The sequence below is a fragment of the Polypterus senegalus genome, chromosome 15, assembly GCF_016835505.1.
Source record: "Polypterus senegalus isolate Bchr_013 chromosome 15, ASM1683550v1, whole genome shotgun sequence".
Classification (NCBI taxonomy): Eukaryota; Metazoa; Chordata; class Cladistia; order Polypteriformes; family Polypteridae; genus Polypterus; species Polypterus senegalus.
Genome location: NC_053168.1, coordinates 58008367 through 58033952, shown reverse-complemented (window position 1 = coordinate 58033952; position 25586 = coordinate 58008367). Strand labels below are relative to the sequence as shown.

Genomic DNA, 25586 nt, shown 5'->3' with positions numbered 1-25586 from the left:
GCACAGCCCTTCACCTGCAATTTTAACTTAGTTACACAGTGATCAAAACTCGTTTATATCCTGCGTCCTCTCATTAAACTTGTATCCCGCATTACCCATGACAAACGCCAGCGGCAGCCTGCCTATGAACTTAATTTAAACTTTAGGTTTACACCGTGCTTTGTTTCCGAAGTAGCAGCACTCATGAATATGGTTGTCGCTCGCTTGTTATTGTTTCGCTGCCTTCTCAATTATATAATACATGTTTTCTTCAGTGCTTTTTGGAGCTCTTCCTGGTTTTCTACGCACTGCATTGACAGTCAGTTCACGTAATTACGTGGGAGGCGTGATGATGTCACACGAAACTCCGCCCCCCACAGCTTTCGAGCTCAACTCCATTACAGTAAATGGAGAAAAATAGCTTCCAGTTATGACCATTATGCGTAGAATTTCAAAATGAAACCTGCCCAACATTTGTAAGGAAGCTGTAAGGAATGAGCCTTTCAGCCTTCTACCCACACGGGAACTTGGCGAATTAGTGATGAGTCAGTGAGTGAGTGAGTCAGTCAGTCAGTGAGGGCTTTGCCTTTTATTAGTATAGATATGTTTGCTGCCCAGTAATAAAACTGAAAGTTGGGTAGACCCCTGCCACCTTCTGCATTTGGTCTTTGTAGGGTCCCTCTTTGGATACATGGATATTTTGAGTTCCAAATAAATGAGGTTATGGTTGAATCTAATTGCTTAAAAAATGATTTATTGATGCATATCGGAATGTTTTGAAATAAAAGGAGAAGCTTAGGAAGGATATTCATCTTAACGTTAATTCTTCCAGTTAGAGTGAGATGAAGGGTTGACCATCTATGCAAGTCTTGCTTAATATTTTCCATACAGACTGCGAAATTTTGTTGATAAAGAGTTTTATGTTTACTTGTGATGTTAACCCCTACGTATTTAAACTGATATGCAATAATAAAAGGGAAGGTGTCCAATCTGATATTGTATTCTTGAGAATTCACTGGAAAGCACACTTTTATTTAAATTAATTCTTAGACCAGAGATCTTCTTTAAGTGTGGTTAAGACTGCAGGCACAGTATTTTGTGGGTCTGATATATATAGTACCATATCATCTGCATATATAGAAATTTTCTGTTCCAGTCCTTCTCTGATAATCCCCTTTATCTGATATGCATTTTGACATTGAACTGCCAGTGGTTCAATGGCGACTGCAAATAGCAGTGGTAACAAGGGGCATCCTTGTCTGGTACCACGTTCTAGTTTAAAGTAGTCTTTACAAATGTTGTTAATACAAACTGAAGCTTCTGGATTGGTATACCGTAGTCTGATACATGCACAAATATTCGGGCCAAACCCAAATTTCTCAAATGTAGTAAAAAGGTAGTTCCATTCAATCATGTCGAATGCTTTTTCTGCATCCAACGATAATAATATCTCTGGGGTGTTTGACTTTGCTGGTGAATATATTACACTAGCAAAATACCCGCGCTTCGCAGCGGAGAAGTAGTGTGTTAAAGAAGTAAAGAAAAAGAAAAGGAAACATTTTAAAAATAACGTAACATGATTGTCAATGTAATTGTTTTGTGTATTTGGCGGCAGCATCACGAAGTTCTTTTTGTCTAGCTGCATCAGAAAATGTACCACAACGTCTGACACGCCTCCTTTTTACTGTTTCTCACAGCTTGGATTGCTGCTGTCGTAATGGGTTTGAGTCTACACACATATATATATATACTAGCAAAATACCCGCGCTTCGCAGCGGAGAAGTAGTGTGTTAAAGAAGCAATGAAAAGAAAAGGAAACATTTTGAAAATAACGTAACCTGATTGTCAATGTAATTGTTTTGTCACTGTTGTGAGTGATGAGTGTTGTTGTCATATATATATATATATATATATATATATATATATATTTACACACACACACATAAACATATATATATATATACATATCTATACATATACACATATATACATACATATATATCTACATATATACACACACATATATACACACATATACATACATACACACACATATATACACACAAATACATATATATATATATATATATACACATACATACACACACACATATATAAACATATATATACATATACATACATATCTACATATATACACACACAGCTATTTCAGTATCAGTGCAATACGCTGTTTGTTAAAACGGTTGACTCCCGCTCTTACGTGCAATAACAAATCAAATCATTCAGTTGTCTTTGCTCATATGTCATTTTAGAGCTGGACGCCTGGCATCTTTTTGGCCACAGGTTCGTTTCTGTTTGCTGTGAGGTTCTGTGTTGTGGAGATTCTCAGGATGGATTGCAGGTGCTCATCAGTGAGGCGACTCCTGTGTGCTGTTTTGTTAGTCTTTATCACTGAGAAGAGCTTCTCACACAGATATGTGCTACCAAACATGCACAAGGTTCGAGCCGCATGTAGACGGACTTTTTTTGTTCATCAAAGTCACCAAAGCGCCGTGCAAACTCAGTGCGCAGTGCGCTCAGTTTATCAGCAAAGTGCGATTTGGGAACACCGTAGTGACGACTTGGTTTAACAGTACTTGGCAACAGGGAAAGTGGGGCAAGGTGAACTGGTGCATTTGTGTCTCCCATAAAAGCAGCTTCACTTGAAATCACTTTGTGATTGTGCACGGGTTAAAACGTCCGCTGAAGTGTCAGATTCTTATTTAATTATGCTGTTTTCTGTATCTTCTGAATTGCATTCAGGTTACCCTGATGCAAGGCAGCTGAAGCGCTGCATTATGGGATCTGTAGTTTATTGTGTTACCAGCGCTTCATATACCGGGCTTTAATAACAATAATACAGTATATAAAATGATCTCGGGGCGGATATAATTACACGCGGGCGGATGTGGCCCATGCCCTTGAGTTTGACACATATGGACTAAATAGAACTTGAAAAGATATTTTTTCAAATGTGATCGCGCAATTCAGATAGAGTTGACGCATACTACAGCCTGCATGCCTCAATGAGTCATCCTCCTCGCTCTTACTTTTTACCGTTCATCTAATGAATACACTGAGTATGGCTTTACCAAAACAATCATTGATGGCGAATAAAGTATCCATTATTCGAGTATGTAGAGCGGGATATATATATATATATACATATATATATATACCTGCGTATCGCAGCGGAGAGTAGTGTGTTAAAAAAAGGTAGAAAAAGAAAAGGGAACATTTTAAAAATAACGTAACATGACTGTCAATATACAGTATTTGTTTTGTGAGTGTTACTGAGTGTTGCTGTCATCAAGGATTTGATTATCATTATTTCTTTCAATCAGGTTCGTATTTGTAGGATGTGTTGTGTTCAAGTTACATTCCGTGTTTGTCAATCGTTGTAAAGATGACAGGTTTCATTCATCGATTCGTTTCTTACTGCATCAATAAACAGCTCGTCTTCTTCTTTATCTGAGACCTGACACACTGCATGCACGGGTTTTTTACACTGTCTTCCTTTAGCGGGACATTGACTTTTTCCACGTGTGCTTTGTTTCCGCAGTAGCTGGATTTATGAATATGCTTATCAGGCGCTTCATATTTTTGCTGCCTTTTCAATTGTGTAATTGGTTTTGTTCAGCGCTCTTTGGAACTGTTGCTTTTATCTGTGCACTGCGTCAGTTCACGTGAGCCACTCGGTGTACATGCATCGAAGGTTCCCAGCTGTGCTGGTGCCATCTCGTGCTATGTCCATGGCTGTATTTAATGTTACCTTAGTCCTGGCACTTAAAACTTTCTCTCGCAGTTTCGCTGAGTTTGTGTCAAACACCACCCTGACCATCTCATCTTCCTCTCCATAAGCACAGTCCTTCACCCGTGAATATTTACCCGTGGCAGTTTGCTATTGGATTGCCGCTGACGGACGGCATTATATGGGCAGGCACTAAATTACAAACGCCAGCGCAGCCTGTCTATGAACTTAATTTAAAGTGTAGGTTTACATCGTGCTTTGTTTCCGAAGTAGCAGAACTCATGAATATGGTTGTATATGTCACTTTCGCTTCGCTTCTTATTGTTTAGCTGCCTTCTCAATTATATAATGCATGTTTTCTTAAGCGCTTTTTTGAGGTCTTCCTGGTTTTCTATGTACTGCGTGATTACGTGGGAGGCGTGATGATGTCACACGAAACTCCGCCCCCACGGCGTTGAAGCTCATCTCCATTACAGTAAATGGAGAAAACTGCTTCCAGTTATGACCATTACGCGTAGAATTTCGATATAAAACCTGCCCAACTTTTGTAAGGAAGCTGTAAGGAATGAACCTGCCAAATTTCAGCCTTCCACCCACACGGGAAGTTGGAGAATTAGTGATGAGTCAGTGAGTGAGTCAGTGAGTGAGTGAGGGCTTTGCCTTTTATTAGTATAGATTAAACAGGCGTCGGAGATTGGAAGCTAAGTGTCAGCCTTTAATAAATCCAGTTTGATCTAGTGATATTACCAAAGGCAGCAATTTCTCCATCCTTCTAGCTAAGACTTTGGAGAATATCATAACATCATTATTCAGAAGTGAATACATTTTTTTTTCTAAAATGTAAAAATATAACTGCAGCTACAACACTTGTTTTGATAGATTCTTTAGGTGCAAGAAGTTAAATTTTCCCAAAAAGAGGAACACCTTGTGCCAAACAGTGTAACTTTGTAATACTATGGGATATGCAATCTAAAGTTAGTACAATGATAGCTGACAGATTGGGACAAAAAAGAATCTTGATTCCAGAGTTATGCTTCATAAATTGTCTTGATAATGTGCTATAAAATCCGATCTAATGTTTTTGTATTTCATTTAGTTGATATTGGTGTGAAACAAAGGTTTTTTTTATTTATATAAAGAATGCTGAAAATCTCCTAAGGGTATAAGGGGTTAAATCTTCTGATACTGTGTTTCCCAATTGAATATAATTGTGGAACCCTGTCACATTTAATAAAAAAGGCTGCAATTTTTAAATTTAAAATTAAAATAAAACTTGAAAAATAAAAGAATTCTAAATTGTCTAAATTATTCAGAAAATGAAAAAAGAAATCAACAAAAATGTTTTAATACATAAAACATCTTGCATAAAATAATTTAAAACATAAATTCAAAATGATACTGCATTTTCTCTCTCTTTCTTCTTTAAGAGTTCTTTTAAAATTTGGTTTACTGCCTGAAAACACAGTTTGCATATCAGGAGTAGCATTTAGTCAATTTCTGTATTTTGTTCTTGTTTATATATGCATGGAAAACCCACTTTTACATAAATATATGTTAGCAAAGGGCAATTAAGCATGAATTGCCATTTTGGATAAATCAGGATATTTATTACTTAAATCTCAAAATTTCTTTACAGAAACATCTGTACATTTTGCCTTATCTTATATTAAATCAATTAGTTGTTCGTATTCTAAAGTTGATAATTCCACTGTTTTTTATTCTTTTAAGCTGAATGTTTGTGAATCTTGCAGTTACTATTGTCCCTCTTTGAAGAAAATTTTTGATAATTGGTGTGTTTAAATTCTAAATGTAACCTGCACTTATTACCAACTTCTTTTTCAAGTACACATTTGGATTCTTGCAAAGATAGATAGCCACATTTCTAGCCCCTAACTGATGTGCATTGCACAGGCTGATCAGATCAATGATCAAAGATCAGCACTGACATTTGCTGACTGTCAACTATGATATATTCACTTCACAACAAAAGAAAGTGGTACAGACTGGCATGTCATGAAAACCTGTGACCACTGTCTGCACTTCAGTGGCGGAAATCGAGAACCCATAACACAACGAGACAATGCTCCACAGGCTAAAGCGAGAGGTAGGCCTGAATATAGAGTCACTGTGCATCGCTCTGGCACTCTGGCCCAAAGACATACCACACTCACCTCACGTTACAGGTTAAAATCATGATCATGAAGAAATGCCAGAATTTCAGGAATAATGTTAAAAACCTGTAGCAACCAATTATCTAGCGAATGAACGAACAAAAGAAAGAATTATATATGTAATAATCCAGCTTTCTCTTCACCATGTGGGTAGTATATAGTGGTGCATACCAAACAAAGTTCTCAGGCCAAAAATGCCTCCAGCTCCCAATTAAAGGTCCTAGTAGCTTCTTATTAAATTTTACTTTAACCTACTGTATTTATAAAACTTGATTAAATATATGTAATAAATCTAAATTACTCCAATGTTTTCAAATAAATGGCTTCATCAACTTCCAAATTATGAATGTATTTCTTGTTTCACTGAAAAAAATAATGTAAAAAAAATCTAACAATGAAAACACAGGACAAAAAATGAAGTGCATCATTAAGTGTGACCTGTTGTAGACTTATTGTGAAACAGAGTAAATGGTGAAGACTTAAAAACCGAACCATGCATTGGCTTTTTTGCTCCCCTTCTCCAGAAGCCCTGTTTTACAGTGGGTGACTTTTGATTAACTCTGATAAGACTGTAATTTCCAGAAAACATATTAACAGATTTAGCAGTATTTGATAGATTATACAATTAAACAAAAAATAATAAAAAAACTTCTATTCCAGCCAAGTCCATTAAAATACTTTCAATATTTTGCCAACACTTTCATCTTTACTGTATTAGTTTTATGGGAAATAATGTATGTGTAGAAGACTGACTCCTCATTGAAATTGCGCTAAGCAAGACATTTAAGAAGTGTGTGACTAATTTTTGCATAAGCAGTATAAGGCCACGCATGAATACTGCAACAATAAAAAATATAAACATCACCTAACAACCACGTGAACCAAGTGGTATTTACATTTTTTTGTCATTGAATAACTCTGCTAATGATACTAACTTAATATAGTCTACTTTCAATAAATGCTCTTTCAAAACTGCAATTTTATTTATGAATGATTAATATTAATTTTTTTCTTTAATGTAATGTAAGAAGGTACGATTATTTTTCATTTAAAATACTGTATAGAAAAAACAACATACCTTAACAGGATGCAAGTTAGTTGTCATCATGATTTTGTGCAAGGGGCCAGCAAGCTTAGTAGGAAGTTTTGGTTCTTTATCAAGTCCTTGTGGTTTTGTGTAATAATCCAGCTTATCTCGTGAAAAGAAGTTATTGATAATTGTTACACAGTCATGCTGGCCTATGCATGTAAAAAAAAAAAAAAAAAAGAGAGAAGCAAAAGAGATAAAGACTTCAGGAAAAAAAATATGTAATCTATTTCTCAGGAAATGAAGGCACAAGTTCAAGTAACTATCATAGAATGGTTTGGGCAAATAAAAAATCATCGCTGTTAGTCATTACAGAGTAAGAAAATCCCCAATGTGAGAAAAAGCAGTTCAGAGCAGCACTTCCAAATTTATGCAATTAATAAATATGTATGCACTTTTTGTGACAGACATATTTAAATTAAGAAAGCAATGACGCAAAAACTACACAGCTATGCTAGGTCCTATATAGATTTTAAACAAAATGAAAACACCACTGGCAAAGGTGATCTAACAAATGAGACATCACCAATTAGAACATAGTCTACCTTTGTGCCTCTTGATCAATGAGTAATTATCAATGAGTGATGATCAATGAGCAAGTCGTTTTTTTAAGGAGCTATTTGTAATAGCAACTCAAATTTAATTACAAAATACAATACTAGTCAAAAGTTTTACAGCATCTCAGTTTTTGTTCAAATTTAATCAGTTGAAATGCCCTAAAATGGTGGAAAGGTAAGCAGCAAACTGACAGAGGTTTAAATGTCAAGTATAGGTTAACAAAAACTGAAAAAGAGCAACTAATAGGTTACAACCTACAGATGGTCTGCAGCAATTAAAGTAAATTAAGCCTTTCAAGTTGAAAGCAAACAATTTGCAGACGTGTCCCAACTTCTGTTCATTACTTAAAAACCCTCTGTCTGTCTTAAAGAACAGTTGGAACCGACTGTGTTACTGCACCCTCTGAAGTACTACTTGGACAACACTCCGGTGATAACGGCAAGAAAAATGCAATTAACAAATGAAACGAGACAGAGCATTGTTACTCTTAGAAGTGTAGGATTTTCATTTAGTGTCAGTGTCCTACACAATCCAAGAGCAACTGGAAGAAACTCTGATAAGAAGAGATATGGCAGACCCAAACTCACAACAGAATCAGAAAACAAGTTCCTCAGGGTCACCAGTTTGTGTGACGGGCACATGACAGCACAACAGCTTCAAGCACAGCTTAACAGTGGTCGAAAAAAGCAAGTCCCAGTTTCATCTGTGAAAAGGTGACTTTGTGCTGCAGGTTTGACAAAGAGAGTGGCAGTAACAAAGACATTGCTTGAAATACCGGCTGTGAACTGCAGTCTGGACAAAGAGTTGATAGTGTTGTTTTGATCTTTGAAGAATTCCTGCCTGCAATTTGGACATTTGTTTTCTTCAAGTTTAGAGACAGTTCCAGTACCATTTCTCAGTAATATGTCATTAATAAAATGTAAACTACACTTTTCACATATGCAGTATACAGTACCTAGATGTTCTGAATAGGAGTCATGTGCTAATACATTCTTTATTCTGATCATTATGTCTGATTTAATTCTGATAAACCCTTTTTAATTTCCTACAGTTTATACAGTGGATGATGTAGTTGTTTAAAGGACAGGGCTAAAATCTCTTATAAATGAACAAAACAAGTGGAGCTCATTCCAACATACCAACAAAGGCAGCCATCTGTGCTGCTGTCCTTCCCACTGAATTTACTGCATCAGTATCTGCTCCAGCTTCCAGCATCATCAGTGTTATCTCCTTGTTACCTATTTTTATTAGAATAATATTACAGAATTATATTTAATGGCACAAGTCTTCATATTTACCAAAAATTGAAAAAGTTATCATTAGTGCATCTTAAAGACATACTTTGGTGTCCAACATTTCTCAGCTGAAGGCAGCATTTTTATATTCAGTATGTGTAGCATATTTAAACTGAAGTTATGAGTATCTCATACTCTTTAAAATCCACCAAATTACAGTAACTTGGATTTTCTGAGTAGAAATACATAACATCATACATTTTTTAATTTTTCAAGTGGGGGAAAAGGGTATGCTTTTATAAGTTGATTTACATAAAAACAAAGGTAACAGACAACAATATAAAATTAGATTTTAGTTTAGAACGCAAAAAAAAAAACATTTTTTTTTACCCATTGGATTTGTTTTCTGATTCAGGAAAAACAGTGACATGAAAACTCAATTTACAAATAAAACTAACATCCACTTTGAGCCATATGCTGAAATCACTGTGCAACTTATTATAAGACAACTCAAAACCATCCGTCCATTTGTGAACACATTGAAAAATATTTCACTGTAATACTTAACACACTTATGTGACTCTTGCTTTGTAACTTCCTAGCAGACAGAATCGGAATAAGAAGGATGACTGGCACCTTCTTGTTCTTACTTTTCCTGCTTCACATGGCCAGCCTTGTGCTTTCAGTATGGAAGCAGGCACAGACAAAACTACATTGAAAATTACATTTGCAACTCACAAATACAATATGATCTAAACATCTGTGAGCTTAGATTAGTGAATGAATTTACTTTATGACAATATTTACCTAAAACAGGCAACTCACTAGCTCATTTAAAATGTTCTAAACGTCTGCAACCTGTATCAGGAAAAATTCACACACACCAAAGAAAGAATTAAATTTGAACTTTACTGCCAAGCAAAGTAGTTGATGGGAGCTTCTCTTCATGTTACATCCATACACATAACAAACGTAAATACAATTAACTTCATAACATACAATATCTGACACATTCCCAACATAATATACAGCTACTGTATAAGCAACAATAATATTTTGCACAAAAAGGCAAACATATAAAACAATTGCATTATGCATAATTGCACTCATTCCCAGTGTATGCCTTTATTCAGTAAAATGTAATTTTGAGATCATGAAGAAATTTAAATGAATCAGACACTGTGTTTAACCAGAGAAACTATAGCAGAAAAAAAACACAAAACTTAGGAGTCTATTAGTTCTTGCTTTTAGAGACCAACAACATTTCAGTGATGGTAATAACCGAAGTAGATGAGCACCCCTGTGTGTGGTCTTTAATTTATATTCCCAGTGCATTTTGTAACCTGCACTGTGTACAGGTCCAGTTTCAAGTCATCAGTTTCAGACAGTTCTTGAGAAAGTAAGGATGGTTTTAATGATAGCTTAATAAAACGGAACTGATTTGGGATAGGTTACACTTTTAAATTTGGTGGTAAAAAACAAATACATTGAACTTTTTTGATAAGTGAACTCTTCATCTCATTTCAGACTGTGATTGATAGAGGTACCAAGAAATGAATTTGAAGAAAGCTCTGAAATAAATTACTAGTCAGAAGAAAGTTTTTTTAATTCATTTTATAGCATGGTATTAACTTTGACCTTATTTACATTTTCTGCCTCTCATTTTATTATAAAGACTGGGGATTTAACATTTAAAATGATAAAATGAATGAAACAACATTAATGTTGCTAGTGGCCTTTTTAATACTCCAATTTTGCTTTTTATTTTTTAAAGCAGAATTAGGTTTCATCTTTTTCTTTTATATGAAAGGTAGAGTGCCATTTTCTGTTTGAATAAATTAATGCTAACTTTTGTTGCCTAGTTTTAAAGGTTAAGCATTATGTTTTTGAAGCTTTTATGAAACTTGATACATTTGCTTTCTCTTGATGGTTCAAAATCTTTACCTTTGCTACAAATTCTTTTTTCAATTAGGCACTGCAGTGTGTTCATTTTTAAAGCTTTAGGTTTTAAACACTGAAAATACAGCAAACTGATGCTCAGTGTGAGGAGATGTGCAGATGTACCACTTCAGCACTTCTATATTGCCTTCATCTTTTATTTTTCTAAAACCACAATGACAACATGGGGTGAGGACACTTAGCTTATTGTAAATGGTACCAAATTTGTCATTGTATGAGTAAGTTTACTGCAGCAATACATTGACAATCTGGTCCAAGCTATGCAGTTTATGTTTATTATATACTTTACAATGTAAACGCACACACACACTCTACTGTTAAGTATCCAGCACTGCTCAGACTTATAACAACAGTGCAATTTACACCATATCGCTTTCTTCAAATTTAAAAGTCAAACTGCTATACTATATACTTATTGTTTATTTTTTATTTCACATAACTTTTAATCTACATAATTTATTACATTATTTCACTTTTCAACATGGTTCTTATTCAAATATCACATTTGTAGTTTTGCAATGAGGTGCAAAAATGAACAAATGGCTTATTGTGCCCATACTGAACCAAGCAGCACATAGCTTCCCTGTGAAAAGCATGGAGCTAGTTACAGTAGCTGAGTATGGAGTAAGTTAATGCCTTCTACTTCAAGTTTTAGCCTTGCTTACAGATACAAAATAAAATTTAAATCCAAATAGGACACTGCAGTCACTTGAAATCAAAATGCCTATTGGTAGGTATCAGAAGAATGTGTGGAAAAACACATATGCTCATCTGGCACAACTTACTAATATTATTACTTATATAATGCTAAGTATGGTGTTATTTATTATGTAGAAAAATTATCAGAGCTTAAATTTTTTAAATTAATTTGTGCAGCTGCATAAAGAGCTGAGAAACTCAAAAGGATAAAATACAGCCAGCTGGCATTAACCACAGTGTCAATGAGCTTGCATATTTCAGCATCTCCAGGCAGCTGATATGGAAATATCATTAATGTTTTTATTTTCAACTGACAGAATTATTCAGTCATAAAGCCATTCATCAGTTCTGATGTTGCTACAAATATTTGTCCTTTCTTTTTTAATTTTTCAAAGTGACTGTGCCACTATCCAAAAATCTAATGAAAGATCTATAGTTGTAAGATCGGATAAGAAACTTCGGTCCATAAAACTACCATACACACCATCTATACATAAAATTAAATCATAAAGAAAACAAACTAATATATGAGGCTTGACTACACACCTACCTTCTAATTTCAGCAAATGACAAATTGGTATGCATTACTGTGTGCTACGTACAAACCAAAGAGCGACATATCACTTTCTCCTGAAATGTAGGACCCGCTATACCATCATGTCTGTCAGCCCAGGATAGTTGCTCAGGTTCCTGGATTACTTATGCTACTCATCACAGGCAGTCACTCTTTAAGGCTTGGTTACTGTAGGCAGCCATGAAGTTCACCTAACTGTAAATGTGCTATTGTGGTTTGCTTTACACTAATAAAAGGTTGCTGCTGGCATCACTGTACTGTACTTTTTTGCCAGGTCTGATTTCGATATACAGTATAAGTAGCTCATGAGACTGTCACATATTTCTGTGGCAATTTAATTGCTCCATGATGTGACATGCCGCAGTGTTGCATAGCACTGTGAAACCCAAATGCAGTGGAGTGCAAAAGTATTAAATCCGATTAAAAGTCGACTCAAAAGTGGTACATATTTACCCCTAAAGAGTTAAAGCTGTTGCTGCCGCAAAAGGGTTCTCAACAAAGTATTAATGTTTGAATCCTTAATGGAAACACTAACGTTTAAGTTTTTCTTCTTCACTTAAATACCCACAGAAAATGGTTCATTTTGACTATCCTGTATTGTTACAGGATAAGAGTTAACATTAAAAATATGGACTGAATAAATATGCGTACAAATCTTTTGTCATGCAGAAAATTATGATGACTTTCAAGGAGATTAAATACTTTTCCATGCTCTGTATTATAAATGTACAGGGTAACTGTGGGGATTCTAATCATTATTCTTTTTTATAGTGTTCCCTGTTCACTGCACTATAGAATCTTATTCTCACTACTCATTTTTTAGTTACTTCTGAGTCATGATTGCATAATTTGGCAAATATATTACTTCATTGAGGCAGATAAGTAAAGTAGATCCAGCCATCATGACTTAGCTTGGCCATTACAGTAAAATAATCTGTACAGTTTCTTAGTAAATATTTTGATGCAGGATTGCAGCTTATCCACAGTGTTTGTGTTTGAGTGAGTTGATTACTATGACTGACTGTGAGTGTGTAGTTGAACTTTGTTTACAGTAACACCGATTACAAACTTTGGGTGCTGTGCCCTTTGGTTGGGAGTACTGTAGCACCCAAAGTACCTGCTTCCCATTTTTATAAATCAAATTCTGCTTACTGACCAGGTGAAATGAAAAGCTGCTATGAAGCATGCAGTATGATGCAAAATATTCTTGCAGAAATATAGTACACCGTAATAAGAAAAAGTAAAAATGTATTCTCAGTAGACACATTGCAAGTTGTCAGTTTAAATGTGTTACCATTCATTTCTGTAGTCTGGTTACAATTTCAGTTGTAATTCTGTTTAAGGTTGATACTGCAATCAAAGTAGGACAAGGGACAATACTTTAATAAAATAAAAATACAATTAATACTTAGATCTCTGGGAAATTCAAGGGGATTTATACTGTTCTCCTGGCAGATCAAGTAGTATATTATACTGGATGGTTAGATAAGTGCTTGTGGATCTACAGTGTCTCTTCCCTGTGCATCTCGAAAGGCCCTTGAGAGTCATGTATACTCTCTCATAAATGAAGGTCTTTCTGAATATACTAGGAACCAAATAGCTTTAATTAATCATGTAATGTGATTTAATCATTTTTGTTATACTGAGTGATTAGATGTACAATATATTTTATAATTATGACATACAGGAAGTTGCTGAATTAAAGTGTTTACAATGTTTACAAAAAACTGAGATTCATAATAGTGAAAGGAAAAAAATCTAAGTCTCCACTGTTGGACAAAAAAATAACAGTATGTGTAATTATTGTTAATGTTTTTTAGGAAAGCACATAAAATACTCACCGGAAAGTCCAGCGAACATAAGAGCCGTATATCCATGTTCATGTTCATTGCAATTTACATCAGCTCCATGCTGAAGTAGCAGTCGGCATATGTCAGCCTTTCCTTTGTATGCCGCATGCATTAGAGGTGTCATGCCATGCTGTACGAAAAGAATTAAAGAAACTGCATTATGAAATTATTCATTTTTACTTCCTCTAACAGCGTACACAAACTCTTTCCAGAGAATCAGTTATGTGAATGGATCCAGATTAAAAATTTCAAGGCAATTTTTTTTTATTGATTCAGCAGACTTCCACTTCACCATCATCGCTAACCATTTACTTTCTCTTTTTTCTGTCGGAGAAGCAACATACTGAGCTAAGCTAAGCCAATAAGGCCTCTCTATAACCTGTAGCTTTTTCTGCAATATGCTCTTGAAAACCCAGATGCCCACAGGACAAGAGAGGGATATAAGCCCTTCCTGCGTGTGCTTGGTCTCCTCCTTGCTCAATTCCTGGTGGTTTGTACCATGCAGACCTTCTATGACAGGCCAACTACACATCTAAATCTTCTCACCCATGGAACAGCACACTCTGAAGCTTTTCCCCAGAAAAAATTATAGAATACACCATCCCAAGCTGTTACCAGGCCTATAAAGCCCATCTAGGCATGACTGGCAAACTCCAATGACCTCTCAAATATTTGTGCAATGCTGGTTAATTTCTCTGCAGCTAAGATGGAACCTGCAGTTTTGCTCCTGTATTTAAGGTTCACCTCGAGCTTGGGTGGTATGGTCAAATATTTATATCCCTCCCTTTCAAAGATCCAAGAGGACACTGGGAAAAAGATCTCTCAATTAATATATCAGAAAAGGAGTGGAAAGTAGCAATGCAGAGAATTCACTCGAGCTCCATATGCGCAAAGCATACAATTATACAACTTAAAATTATATATCGAGCACATCTTTCTCGACTAAAACTCTCCAAAATGTTTCCAGGGCAGGATCAAACCTGCGAACGTTGCAACCAAGTCCCAGCCTCAACAGGTCACATGTTCTGGGCCTGCACCAAATTAACATTATTCAGGACAAAAATTTTTAATTACCTTTCAGATAGCCTTGGACTCACAATCCCTCCTAACCCATTAACAGCTGTGTTTGGGGTTCTTCCAGAGGGTCTTAAAGTGGAGAAAGACAAACAAACTGTGATTGCATTCACTACACTGTTGGCACGCAGACTCATTCTGATAAACTGGAAGAATCCAAACTCTCCTCTTTTAAGTCAGTGGGAAACCGATGTGTTATTTTATTTGAAATTGGAAAAAATTAAATACTCAGTTACAGGATCTGTACAGACTTTTTTCAAAACATGGCAGGATCTAATCAGTAATATTTTAAAATAAGTTCATAAAGCACAGAGAATTTTTTTTAAATTAAGTATGTTTACAAGCCTTAAATTTAACGTTATTTGGCTTGCTCTCTCTCTCATGGGTGGGGATCGATCTGTTCTTAACTCAATTTTTCTTTTTGTAAAATCTTGATTGCTTTGTATGGATTGTAATAAAATTAATAAAAATAAAAAATAAAAAAAATAAAAAAATAAATAATTTATATCATGATATAATAAAAAAAATTATTAAAATTACAGTATAACTGATAGCATAATTTACATCCATATACAGTACTGTTCAGACTAGGAGCAGCATGGTAGCATAATGGTAGGCCAAGGTTACGTCCCAGGGCATCCTGCATGGAATTTGCATTCTCTCCTTGTGTCTGTGTGGGTTTCCTATGGGTGCTCTGGTTTCCTCCCACTTTCCAAAGACATTAATGTTAGGTGAATTGGCAATGCTAAAATGGCCCTAGTATAAGTTTGGTCTGTGAATGTGTGTGTTCACCCTGCAATGGACTGGTGCACAGACCAGGGTTTGTTAATGCCTTGCACCTTGTGCTATCTAGTACAGGCTCCAGCCCCCCAAAAACCAAAAGCACAACCTTGGTTACAAAATGGCATGACATGACTTTTCAGACTAAATCCAGTTTAGTTGCTTCTGTTGGTGCAATTTCATAAGTGAACTGTGGGAAGTTCTATTTTCAGGTTTCTTCTTCTAAGGACCATTTTAGTCAAATGAAGTAACTCTAAAAAATTGTTAATCATGCAACCCTGCAGTGGGCTGGTGCCCTGCCCGGGGTTTGTTTCCTGCTTTGCGCCCTGTATTGGCTGGGATTGGCTCCAGCAGACCCCCGTGACCCTGTAGTTAGGATATAACAGGTTGGAAAATGGATGGATGGATGGATGAATCATGCAAAGTAATAAAATAAGAACTGAACAAGAAATAAATAAACATATCCCTTTTAAGAAACAATCTTTGAAAATGCGTACTGTATAAATTATATCCAAAAAAGGAACAAGATTGACAATAAAAAATAAGTATTTAATGAGCTATTCTTACCAATGCTTTTGATTCCCTATTAAACAAAAACAAGCAAGCCTAAATGAATTTTAATATTGCCTTTCATAGCATACTTGTGAACATGAAACATATATAAAAGACAAACCAAAGAAAATTTACATCTAAATTGACTGAAAACTGCCTCAGTACAGGTCATAAAAATATCCCTACAATCTAGCCTAGTAAAGAAAGCTTTTACACTCCAGAAAGTAAGTGATTTTGAAAGCATACTTTTAAATTTTCAAAATCCTCTTTCTACAGAATTTGATGTTGGTGGACAAATTTTTAAAAAGATATTCTAATGAAGACCCATCATTATTTGTATGAAACAAAAAAAACTTTCATTCCATTACTTCTAAACTTGAGGATATATAGCATTTCAACATACATAAATAAAAACAATGCTTACTCTTATACTTATAACTTTATTTATTCTTCAAGCTTTCTCTTACTTTTATAAACTCTGTTTTGCCCCCTTTTCATTTTCAGAGAGGCTCTTATTGTGACTGGCTACATCTCCAAATGCATAGAGGATGTTACTGTTACCAAGGATGTTACCGCAAGAGCCAACCAAAAGCCCTGGATGACAAGAGATGTGTACAAGCTGCTCAACACAAACCACATCATCAAGTCTGCGGATGCTATGACGGTGTTGGGACTGATAAGTAGGGATGATGAAAGAACATAGAGAGATGAGGTGGAACGGCTATCCACATGGTGTGAAGACAACAATCTATCTCTCGACATTTATCTATTTGTCGACAAGACAAAAGAGATAATTGTGGACTTCAGAAAATCACGTCCTGCCCACATCCCAATCAGCATCAACGGTTTAGATGTGGAGACTGTTAGGAGTACCAAGTTCCTCGGTGTGCACATAACTGAGGAACACGTGGGCACATAATACCTCATCACTAATCAAGAAAGCCCAGCAGAGACTACACTTCCTGAGGCGACTGAAGCGAGCAAGTCTTCCCCCTTTCATCCTCACCATGTTCTACAGAGGCACCATTGAGAGTGTTCTGACCAGCTGCATCACTGTCTGGTATGGCAACTGTAACATATCCGACCGCAAGTGCCTGCAAAGGATAGTGAAGACAACAGAGAACATTATTGGGGTGCCTCTCACTTCACTACAGGACACATTTTACAAACGCTGTGTCCGCAAGGCCTGCAGCATTGTGCAGGACCCCTTACACCTCTCACATGGACTTTTCACACTTCTGCCATCCAAGAGAAGACACTGCAGCATCAAAGCCAAATCTGCCTGGCTGCAGGGGAGTTTTTACCCCCAAGCTGTTAGACTCCTTAACACCAGGCTGCCCCCTGAGACCTTCCACACAGCCTCAACTACCGCTAAAAACAGAACTTTTATACATGAAAAACACTGTCCTGCAAAGATGAGTGTGCATGTAGAAAAGAACTGAAAATCTCATACTGACCTTTAAAGAGTTTGCCACTCTTTATCCTTCTGCTGTGAAACATTCTGACCTGTCATTGTTTACACACGTCTTAAACAACTATTATCATACACTGATAATTTCTGCATTATCTATATCTATTATTTATTATTTATTTATTATATTACATATCTTACACATCAATATTGCTGCTACTTCTTTGTCCTGTCTTTGCACAATGTCTTGTTTGTGTTTTATTTTAAAATTTTAATTCTATTTTTATTTATTATTTGCACGTCATGTTATTACACTGTGGACCCTGAGCTTCGCAATTTTGTCTATCTGTATACTTGTATATGGTTGAGATGACAATAAAGTTCACTTTGATTTTTCTCTTGGTGCCCTAAGCATGTGCTTATTATGCTTAATGTTTAATCCATGGCTACCCTATTAAAATTATTATAGACTGTGGACAATATCTGAATGCATACATTAAATCACATCACAAATATAATGCAGGTGAGTATTCAAGGAACCATGTATGAAGCAGCTTACACAATATACTGGTGAATGCAATTAAAATACAAAAATATTAACCACACTTTGACAAAATGCTTGCACATATAAATAAATTGAATATAAACATATATGCTCCCATTTCTATTTGTTTACTACATTAAAATAACTGGTTGCAGGAAGTAAAACAGGTAGACACTTGGTACCACCTTAACAATATTGTTGTAAGGTGGACAAAATATATATATATATATATATTGTGGCCCCGGCGGGCTGGAGCCTGGCGGGGCGCCAGGAGGGCGTGAGGAGGGCTTGTGCCTCCTCCAGACCCTTGAGGCGTCCGTCCTGGTTCTGTTGGGGCCACGGGTTGAGGGCATGGAAGCCCTTCCCTGTAGGGACCAGCGGTCACCGCCAGGCGGCGCCCGATGCCGGTTTATCCCGTCGCGTTGCGGTCGGGGCTGGAGCCCGCGGGGCGCTTGAGGACGGAGGAGGGCGAGTGCCTCCTCCAGACAGAGTGGGGGCGTCCGTCCTGGTTAGGCAGGGGCCTCGGTACAGGGCTTTGAAGCCCAGCCCTGTAGGGACCCGTGGCCACCGCCAGGCGGCGCCCCGGTGCCTAATTATCCCGGGAGCCCGGCACTTCCGCCACACCAGGAAGTGCCGGGGGGGAGACTTTGTGTGGCACCCGGAGAGCTGCCAGGAAGACAGCCGACACTTCCGCCACGCTTGAGCGTGGCTAAGGCGGAACACCTGGGGCTCATCCGGGAGCCTTATTTAAGGGCCTCCCTCCAGTCATTGGTGGAAGTCGGAGGAAGGAGACGGAACTGGAGAGTGAGGACGGGGAGGCGGCCAGGAAGGCACAAGAGACTGTGGGCCTGGACTTGGGAAATCGGTGCAAGAAGGCACTGGGGTTGTGAGTGCGTGTTTATAACTTTGTATATTTGTAAATAAACGTGTGTGGTTTAAAATATGCTGTCCGTCTGTCTGTGCCGGGGCCAGCGTTCACAGTGGCGTAGCCGGCAGGATGCTCCGCCTGATACAAGGCGGGGACCTGCTTCAAAATCAAAAATGTCTGTGAACGGCCCGGCGCAGCAGCGACCCTACGCTGGCCGCAGGAGCGGCCGCACGGCCGCCAGCTGGAGCGTTTACCCGGAAACCGCCGCCCGCCGAAGAGAGGCCATCCCCGGGTGCGGAGGAGGAGCGGACCTCGCTGGAGCGCAGCGGGCTCCGAGCCGCGTTGTTGAGACGGACAGCCAGGCCGGCGTTGCTTGATGAAGGCCACACCGAGGCAGGGGCCTCGCACGACGGGATTCGGGAGGTGAGTACCCTGCCCTGCGGGTTGGATGTACCTTGTTCTCCGCGAGGGAGGGACGAACGGATCCGCGTCTGTGGCAGGAGCACGGCGGGCCACGGGCTGTCGGCAGCGCGGCGACGGCCGCTGAGGAGGCAGCGAAATCGAAGCCGCAGCTGCGGTGCGGCGAAGAGGCACGCCTCCGCAGCCAGAACAGGGGAGACAAGATGGCAGCGGGCCGGAGGTCCCGCGCGCTGACAGGCACGGGATTGGCGGTGTGTCTTGCGTGCCCGCCGATGACTGGATAGAGGCGGGCCCAAGGAACGCCAGTCTCGTGCCAAACCGAGACCCGATTGGGCCAGAGGGAGTGGCCCAGAGGAGGCAGGCGTCGCGTGGAGCTGATGGACAGGTAAGCCCACCGGCGTCTGTCTCTCTCTCCACCAGCGGCTCGGCGAGTGTCGGAGGAGTCCTTCGCCCGCCAAGCCGTCTTTAGAGGAGCTGCTACGTGTTCTCGCCGCTCAGTGTGAGCAGCTGATGGAGGTGGCGGTCGCGTCGAGAAAGCCACCGAGTGAGACGGAGGATCGGCGCGCGGCGCTGGAACCGGAGGCAGGCAGAACACGGGGAGTGGTGAGTGTTGCCGTTCCGTAGAGCAAGTGGGGGTTCACGAACATGGCGTGACCGATGCGGGACGACCGGCTCCAGTAGGCGACCTCCCAACAGCGGATGGCGGGTGCAGACAGCTAGCAAGGCGAGGAGCTCGAACACGCAAGGGCTGGTAGGATCGGGGCTGCTGAGTGCCCTGGGTCCTAGCGCCCTGCGCTCAAACCTGCAGCTGTCTCCTGTCGCTCTGCCTGGGCGCAGACGGGCTGGATTTGAGCTTTGCTGTGCTCAGACCCAGACCGTCAGCGCGTCCAAGAAAGAAGGAGGAACCGGGGTGAATGCCGGTTCCTCCGATAGGAGAGGACGCGGCGTTGGGTGTGCGTCGGAGAAGGGCCGCCTCTGGATGGACAGAGGAGATCCCTGGGCGGCTGGGCGAGCTGCCTGCGAGCGGTGCCGAGGCGAGCGAACGGACGGGCATGGAACCTGCGGCGGAGGACTTCAGCAGGCAAGTTGGGGGCTGTCGGAGGGGGGCAGGAGCACGGTCGATACGGAGGCCGGCGGGCGCGGGGTGAGTGTCCTGGCTGTGCTTCTGGCCCTCTTTTCCTTTATTTTACAGGCCCGAAGCCCGGCGAGCGCTGAGGCCGGCGTCGACAGGGACCTGCCCTCCTGGAGCGGGCGGCTCAGCGGTGTTCCACGCCGGGAGGACTACGGTGACCCGCTGGGGAACAGCGGGGCGAGCGGCGCAGACCACAGGGGACGTTTGCGGGCGAGGGTGCCGAAGACAGATGTCCCAGGGTGCCGTGTTGGACCCTGGGGACATAGTAGGACCCTCGCTGGGGGCGTGCTGCCCTTTCGGGTTGTGCCGTTCGGACCCACGTGTCCTCGCTAGCGGTGGGGCACTGTGGCCCCCGGCCGGGGCTGGAGCCCGGCGGGGCCAGGAAGGGCGTGAGGAGGGCTTGTGCCTCCTCCAGACCGCGAGGGCGTCCGTCCTGGTTCTGTTGGGGCCACGGGTTGAGGGCATGGAAGCCCTTCCTGTAGGGACCCGCGGTCACCGCCAGGCGGCGCCCGATGCCGGTTTATCCCGTCGGGTTGCGGTCGGGCTGGAGCCCGGCGGGGCGCTTGAGGACGGAGGAGGGCGAGTGCCTCCTCCAGACAGAGTGGGGCGTCCGTCCTGGTTAGGCAGGGGCCTCGGGTACAGGGCTTTGAAGCCCAGCCCTGTAGGGACCCGTGGCCACCGCCAGGCGGCGCCCGGTGCCTAATATCCGGGAGCCCGCACTTCCGCCACACCAGGAAGTGCGGGGAAGACTTTGTGTGGCACCGGAGAGCTGCCAGGAAGACAGCCGACACTTCCGCCACGCTGGCGTGGCTAAGGCGGAACACCTGGGGCTCATCCGGGAGCCTTATTTAAGGGGCCGCCTCCCTCCAGTCATGGTGGAAGTCGGGAGGAAGGAGACGGAACTGGAGAGTGAGGACGGGAGGCGGCCAGGAAGGCACAAGAGACTGTGGGCCTGGACTTGGGGAAATCGGTGCAAGAAGGCACTGGGGTTGTGAGTGCACGTGTTTATAACTTTGTATATTTGTAAATAAGCGTGTGTGGTTTAAAATATGCTGTCCGTCTGTCTGTGCCGGGGCCAGCGTTCACAATATATATATATATATATATAAAAACCGGATTCCAAAAAGTTGGGACACTAAACAAATTGTGAATAAAAACTGAATGCAATGATGTGGAGATGGCAAATGTCAATATTTTATTTGTTATAGAACGTAGATGACAGATCAAACGTTTAATCCGAATAAATGTATCATTTTAAAGGAAAAATATTTTGATTCAAAATTTCATGGTGTCAACAAATCCCAAAAAAGTTGGGACAAGTAGCAATAAGAGGCTGGAAAAAGTAAATTTGAGCATAACGAAGAGCTGGAAGACCAATAAACACTAATTAGGTCAATTGGCAACATGATTGGGTATAAAAAGAGCTTCTCAGAGTGGCAGTGTCTCTCAGAAGCCAAGATGGGTAGAGGATCACCAATTCCCACAATGTTGCGCAGAAAGATAGTGGAGCAACTGTGCATAACATCATCTGAAGATTCAGAGAATCTGGAACAATCTCTGTGCATAAGGGTCAAGGCCGTAAAACCATACTGGATGCCCGTGATCTCCGGGCCCTTAAACGACACTGCACCACAAACAGGAATGCTACTGTAAAGGAAATCACAGAATGGGCTCAGGAATACTTCCAGAAGCCATTGTCAGTGCACACAATCCACCGTGACATCCGCCGTTGCCAGCTGAAACTCTACAGTGCAAAGAAGAAGCCATTTCTAAGCAAGATCCACAAGCTCAGGCGTTGTCACTGGGCCAGGGATCATTTAAAATGGAGTGTGGCAAAATGGAAGACTGTTCTGTGGTCAGATGAGTCAGAATTCGAAGTTCTTTTTGGAAATCTGGGGACGCCATGTCATCCGGACCAAAGAGGACAAGGACAACCCAAGTTGTTATCAACGCTCAGTTCAGAAGCCTGCATCTCTGATGGTATGGGGTTGCATGAGTGCGTGTGGCATGGGCAGATTGTATGTCTGGAAAGGCACCATCAATGCAGAAAAATATATTCAGGTTCTAGAACAACATATGCTCCCATCCAGACGTCATCTCTTTCAGGGAAGACCCTGCATTTTTCAACAAGATAATGCCAGACCACATTCTGCATCAATCACAACATCATGGCTGCGTAGGAGAAGGATCCGGGTACTGAAATGGCCAGTCTGCAGTCCAGATCTTTCACCTATAGAGAACATTTGGCGCATCATAAAGAGGAAGGTGCGACAAAGAAGGCCCAAGACGATTGAACAGTTAGAGGCCTGTATTAGACAAGAATGGGAGAGCATTCCTATTTCTAAACTTGAGAAACTGGTCTCCTCGGTCCCCAGACGTCTGTTGAGTGTTGTAAGAAGAAGGGGAGATGCCACACAGTGGTGATAATGGCCTTGTCCCAACTTTTTTGGGATTTGTTGACACCATGAAATTCTGAATCAACATATTTTTCCCTTAAAATGATACACTTTCTCAGGTTAAACTTTTGTTCCGTGATTTATGTTCTATTCTGAATAAAATATTAGAAGTTGGCACCTCCACATCATTGCATTCAGTTTTTATTCACGATTTGTATAGTGTCCCAACTTTCTTGGAATCCGGTTTGTATATATTAAAATAGCTTTAAGTACCACACTGATTACAGAGTTGAAAATCAAACACATGAAAAGTGATGAATAAGCAACCATTTTTCAAGTAATAAAAATATTAAATTTATTACCCTGAGGTGACACAAAATATATGAAATATCACAAGATCACTAATATCTTTATTTCATTACTTTTTCTAATTATGAAACACTGTTAACAATAGCGAGCAAGGTTTCAGAAGCATCAGTTCTGAATGGCAAGTAGGAAATAATGAAGAATGCCTTGCTGAAAAACAAAAGAACTCCACAATTGCAGAAAGCGTTGAATGCTGAGGTAGAGACAGCAATGAGAAGAAGATGTTACACATAGTAGCAGGAAACAAAGACTGAAGGTGAAATTGTAATCTATAAGGAAGTGAATTCAAATGCTAGAAAAGAAGCCAAGTAACAGAAGTTTGTAAGTAAGCATGAATAAGGAGGATAGAAAGAAATGAAAATGTATTCAGGATTAATGTTAATCGTCGAAATTCACTGTTGTTTTAACTGTTGTTTGTAGCAAATTCAGGATTGTGAAGAAGATGGCAAAATAAAAGCAACATGTAGCAGGTGTGAGTTGCATGAAAAATTCTGAAGGAGACATAATGATTTATAGTAATGAAATTAATGATAATGTACCTGGAAGTAGTACACAGAGAAGATGCTTAATAAGGAAAACAAATGGGATAATAAAGTTCATAGTGAGAAAGTAGAAGCACCGATCTGTAATTTTTTGAAAGACATAACAAAAACACTGAAAAAGATTTAGGATGCCATACATAAATCAATGGGAGGTCAGAAATGCTGAAGGTAGTGGGAGGTCCTGGAGCTGAACAGTTGACAGACTTACTGTATGAAGAGAAAATTCCTGAAGATTGTAAAGGAAAGGTAATGCATTGGAATTTGGCTCATATCAAGAAATCAAAAGAAATTAGCAAACACTAAATTGATGGTACTCATCAGACTTTGAAATTTTATAAAACCAATGAAGCACACACACCATATCTATATTATGTACGTCATTTTCCGTTTGCCTGGCAGTTACATTCTGTTAATCTTATTCAGCATTAATGTTTGCAAAATTATTTTTGCAGTTCAGTTTTCGTTCCAACAGATGGCACATAATGAACATTAGCACTGCAGCTGATAATTCTTAACCGAAATCTATATAACTGTAAGCAACAGACAAACTAATAATATAATGTAATAAAGAAAAATTTAAGCAGAAATAAAAGTCATAGATGCATACTAATGTAATTCAAGTCCATTAAACATTCTGGCAGTCCTCCTTCATTAATGTGGCAAAATGAGAGCAGGAATAGATCATATAAATAAATAAATTCCAATAGCAACTATAAGAGGAAATGCTGGCCTCCTAGGACCCAGGTTGGAGACCCCTGGAGTCATACTACCAGCTAGATCCCTCCATGTGATAATCAGTGGACTCTAATTGGATTAGTACTTACTTTATAACCCTTTTTTTAATTTCATGTAATTTTTTTCTTATTTTAAAACTTCCTTCATTAGGGTATAGAATGAGTTTATCCCATCTTCAGGAAAGAAAAATGCAATGCATTTTATTAGTCCACATGACTAACATCTTGGAATCTGTGTGTCAAGACTGACATCCCAACTTGAACTTGTGGAGAGTGAAGTCGTGAGTATTCTGAAATAATGCATGGATCTTCAGATAAGAAATTAGATTTTAAAATTGCAGAAATCTTAAAGTATGAGCAATTGTACAAACGAAAGGAGAGGTCTAGAAACCTAATTCATCAATACTATGTGATATTTTAAAATTGAATTAATTTGCCTTCACTATTAAATGTTTCTTTTTTAAGTCTTATTAATTAGTTAATGTTTTCAAAATTTGAAGATGCCAGAATTTCACAACAGTAAGTGTCAGAAAGCTAACAAAGTAAGTGTTTGATGTGATTTGTAAAGTTACTGTGCTGTAAGGAGTTTTATGATTTACTATTTCATGTGGAAACAATATTATACTGTTTTGATTCTGTTTATTTTATAGCAGTAAACAATGTTTATTTTGTAGATAATAAAAAAATGCCTGTGAAGTTTTGATTGTGTACATTGCAAGATAAATTGAGTATTACATGATAATCAAAAAGATATACACACTATTATGTTATGCTAAATTTGGCTTCTACCATGCTATTGTAATGCTGGACTGGTTTCATCTGATATGATCAAAAGGAGTGGAAAAGGCAGGAAGAGGCCTAGAGATTTGTGTGAATGAATAATGGTAAAATGTGATCACATGAT

At 39.6% G+C, this 25586-nt stretch overlaps 1 protein-coding gene across 1 annotated transcript in view; it reads right to left on the bottom strand.

The window, feature by feature from the left end:
* ankmy2a (ankyrin repeat and MYND domain containing 2a) overlaps positions 1 to 25586 on the bottom strand; it is a 58209-nt gene that overhangs the window by 22095 nt on the left and 10528 nt on the right. The window contains exons 3-5 of the mRNA XM_039737082.1: positions 13855 to 13993; positions 8686 to 8784; positions 6980 to 7140 (exon numbers count right to left, since the gene is read on the bottom strand). Of these exons, the coding sequence (XP_039593016.1) occupies positions 6980 to 7140; positions 8686 to 8784; positions 13855 to 13993 (399 nt within the window). The remainder of the gene's footprint in view (positions 1 to 6979; positions 7141 to 8685; positions 8785 to 13854; positions 13994 to 25586) is intronic.